Consider the following 4,301-nt stretch of genomic DNA (forward strand, 5'->3'; position numbering starts at 1 on the left):
TTAGCTCAGTTTGAATGACTTGTCTTCTTCTAAGTCATTCAAAGGTGACTTTTTCTTTAATACCGTAACAACATAGACTATTTTTTAACATGACTTTATTTTTATAAATTTGAACGACCTTTAAATTTGTTACAAATGTAATAATAGCCTCACGTGAGTTTTAATTATTCACATAGTTGCTACATTATACAATTCTATGATATATTGTTATGGATTGATAAAAGTTTTTAAAAATTTTCTTAACAGTCATTTGAGTAACATAACACGGTTATTGGTCCTTTTCCGGGATCCAATCATTGTATGCCGTTTTAAGTAATCAAAGACGGACTAAAGATGCATGACTTTAATTCCACTTGCAGCAATAAAGATGCACCTAATTCTTTAACCTTTGGCATCTAACAAAGGTATACCCCATCCAAATTAAAATTTGTTATTGTATAATTTTCTTTTTTTAATGTCATCTATGATTATTTTTCGATAGTGTTAGATTGGACGGAACGCCCTGGGGAGGGGAGGGGAGGGGTACCGGTCTGATACTGGTTGGCACATCGCGTCGACCCCTGGTACCGGTAGGGTGAGGAGGGTTTTGGTGCCGGTTATTTCGAACGTTAGAAGCTTAAAAAATAAATAAATAAATAAGCATATGGGTCTCATCCCCAACGGTTCCTTCTCCTCTTCTTCTTCTTTCTCTTTTCTTCTTTGCATTCGTTCTGTTCTTTTTTTTCCCCTTTCAAACAGATCACACAACACACACACATATATTTTCATATATACACTTATATTTTATGAAACAACAATTATGAACCATTTCTTCAACAATCCAATATCTTTTGAAAACGGCCCAACACCCCCAAATATCCAATCGGACTCGAGTTCATCCGACGAGACAGAACGATATATTAATCTCTTCACAATGGCGCATTATGCGATTGAACAAGATGTCCGCGATACTGCCTCCTCTTCAAGAAAGTATACAAACAGAAACAATCGTGTCGAGTCGCGCGACCATCTTGTTCGAGATTACTTTGCCGAGGAACCGAAATTTGATGAGAATTTTTTTAGAACACGGTTTCGGATGAGTAGACAATTGTTTGTGAAGATAGCTACAGATTTGGAAAGCAATTTTGAATATTTTCAAAGGAGGGTCGACGGTCGTGGGAAAATGGGGTTCTCGGCTTTACAGAGATGCACATCTGCCGTTCGCCAGTTAGGATATGGTAGTAATCCCGACAGTTTAGATGATTACTTAAATATGTCGGAAAGATCGTCACGTGACACCCTTAATGCTTTTTCTTATGGAGTCATTAGGTTATACCGGCATGAATATTTGCGTAGGCCAACGCGTAATGATATGCAATGGCTATTTGATCATCATGCGTCTTATCATGGTTTTCTCGGCATGTTAGGTATATATTTACTTATATATGGTTATGTGTATATATATATTTATATATATAGGTTTTAGGTAAATACAACAACTATTAAAGTAAAACAAATAAAACAATATGTTTTTCTTCAGTGATAATAACTGTGCATCATAAAAATCATCGTACATCACTTGCTTCGTGAATCTTCGTGCATCAATTTAACCATGATCTAAGGGTCAAGATCTTGTTATATTTTTTTTACTTTAATACTTGTTTTACAATACCCAACCCCCATATATATATATATATATTACGTAGCTTACTTAATAATTTTGGTTTAATAATGTGTATATATATGTATTACGTAGTTTAGTTAATACTTTCATTTTAATAAATGTGTATATAGGGAGTCTTGATTGTACTACACACTAGGCTTGGGATAATTGTCCAGTGGCTTGGCGTGGCCAGTACACGCGAGGTGACCATCACGGGCCGACGATATCGCTTGAAGCAGTGGCCTCACATGATTGTTGGATTTGGCACACATACTTTGGTGTTGTCGGTTCAAACAACGACATTAATGTGTTGAACCAATCTCCTTTGTTCATTGCCTTTGAAGACGGCACAACACCGGTGGTTCTTTTCACTGTAAATGGAACTGAATATAAGTACCCGTATTTTCTCATGGATGGAATCTACCCAAGATATGCGATGTTTGTGAAAACCATTCCTCATCCAACCGGTGAGAAAATGATTCGATTTGCTAGGGCACAGGAGGCTGCAAGGAAGGATGTGGAGCGAGCTTTTGGTATTATCAAAAAGAAATGGAAAATACTTAGGGAACTGATACGATAAATGGAAGAACTCCCCATCCGTAGGATCATGTATGCGTGTTGTATTCTTCACAACATGATTTTAAAAGAGGAGGACCACGCATTATGTCCTGATTATATTCCAGATCCCCTGGTTGCGCCACAGCCATCAGATGCTCGACTAGCAGAGATACAAGACTCAAACGTTCACGAAGATCTTCGTATGGATCTCATTGACCATATTTATCGCACCTTCATCCCGGGCATCGATCGCCAGTTTATTTATGTAGTGTTTTGTCGTTTCGTTTAATATTGTACTTTGGTGTTTTAGTTTGTTGTTTTATTTTATTATTGTATTAGTTTTAATTTATTAAATAAAAATTTTAGTTTTTAAAAATAGATAGAAATAAAATTAAATAGAAAAGGTTGGGGAGAGGAGTGGAGGGGAGGAGAAGCAAAATCCGGGAGGGGAAGGGAGGGGTGGCGAGGTGCTCCCCCCACCCTCAGGCATTCTTTTGGCTGTGTTTACCGATATATAGTAGTCGAGACGTAAATGAACAAGTGTATGTCAGACGAGAAGTGCATTTATATATATTGTTTTAATCAACGAGCTTCCATGATCGAACTTAAATTAAATGGATTGACTGCCATTTGATGGGTAATTGAGAACAAAAAAGAGGATAATGAAAGAAATGAAGTAATGAAAGAGAAAGTCATTGCTACTTTGCTAGTAGTAATAACTTGTCACGATCCTTTGTTTCATATAAAGATGCACGTTTCATTGATGTTACATAGGGGGTTGACATCCCACCTTTTACCAATTTTCTCATCACTCACTTTCAACCAATCCCATTATATCACTTTATTTACCCGTCAATCATACCACAATTCACTTTTTTGTTGGCAACTCAGCAGTCATTACTAACCCACCACTCACACGGTCACACCATATTATACCTTATAAATAAACTAACAATAAAAAGGAAAAAGACAGAAAAAAAGAATGAATGTGAGGTGACCACGCAACTTTGGTGTAACATTTGTAAATTTCGACTAAACTTGTGATTTAATGTGATTAAATGTTATTGAATTTCATGAGTTAATGATAAATTCCGAGTATTTTGTTGAGCCTTAGCATAACTTAAAGTTTGTTCATGTTTACAGTTAGTTTTAGCATTTAATTGGTTACCAAATAGCTATTGGTCGAATTTAGTGGAGTGGGCTTCAGGTGGGTCGATTTCAAGTCGGGCGCGGGTCAACGGGTCTTTTGCTCATCCCCAACACACACTCATTCATTTCTCTTACCAAAAATCTTATCCCCTCCTTACCTTACTCCCTCACCTTACATTTACTCCTTCCCTCTTTTCTTATCTACCTCAAGATCTATCATAAAAATCACCATAAATCCTTAGATTCTTGGATTTTTTAGTGTTAATTTAACTAAATCTTATAACAATAAAAACCAAAAATCATCAAGTGCAAGGTTTCTTGGGGTTTCTAAGTGTTCATCTCCTTTAAAGTTCCAAAAATCGGATTTGAAGCTTCGGGTCAATTTGGTAAGTGTTTCTTAGCTCAAAATCATCTTCATATGTTGTTTATTATGTTTCTTGGTATAATCTAAACATCTTGGTCATCTTGGTTGTCAAATTAAGGTTTTGTTCAAATTAGGGATTTGGGTTGGATTCGTGTTTTGGAAAGGATTTAGTGATGGTTTTTGTCTAAAAAGTGTTAGTAACATACTTAGTAGCTTTCAAATGGTTCCAAAATGATCAAAGCGGGTTTTGGGGTTAAATTAGGGTTTCCTGGGGTTTTAAATTGGGTCAAGAATGAATTTGAGCAAGGTTGTCGTTATAAATCGAGTTTGTTATGTGGGTTATGTTCATTTATACTTGAAAATGAGTTTGAAAGCAGCTCCTAGTTGAGTTTGAGGTCAAAAGAGGTTTGGGTTGAATTTGGGTGTGTTTGGTTACAAGGTTTCAGCTAGTCGAAAAGTGTGTAGGCCTGTTTTGAAAATGACGTAACTCGCTCCTTAGAGATCTTCAAGAGTCAAACCTTGCATATCTGAGAAGGTCTTTGAGCCTTCTACATTTGTTAAGAACTAAGTTTTGTCTCAATAAGTCGT

The 4,301-nt window shown here is 36.3% G+C and overlaps 1 protein-coding gene across 1 annotated transcript; it reads left to right on the forward strand.

The window, feature by feature from the left end:
• The first annotated feature begins 913 nt into the window (after nucleotides 1-913).
• Nucleotides 914-2,222, forward strand: LOC122587861. The gene is made up of 2 exons (XM_043760025.1): nucleotides 914-1,406; nucleotides 1,819-2,222. Exons 1-2 carry the CDS (start codon nucleotides 914-916, stop codon nucleotides 2,220-2,222), a joined length of 897 nt encoding a protein of 298 aa, XP_043615960.1.
• The last annotated feature ends 2,079 nt before the right edge of the window (nucleotides 2,223-4,301 follow it).

Source organism: Erigeron canadensis, chromosome 1 (genome assembly GCF_010389155.1).
Source record: "Erigeron canadensis isolate Cc75 chromosome 1, C_canadensis_v1, whole genome shotgun sequence".
In the NCBI taxonomy this organism is placed as follows: domain Eukaryota; kingdom Viridiplantae; phylum Streptophyta; class Magnoliopsida; order Asterales; family Asteraceae; genus Erigeron; species Erigeron canadensis.

Coding starts and splice junctions, on each gene's coding strand:
- LOC122587861 (XM_043760025.1), top strand. CDS start 914: ATGGCGCATTATGCGATTGAACAAGATGTCCGCGATACTGCCTCCTCT. Junction 1,407..1,818: donor TGGTTTTCTCGGCATGTTAG/GTATATATTTAC, acceptor ATAATTGTCCAG/TGGCTTGGCGTGGCCAGTAC.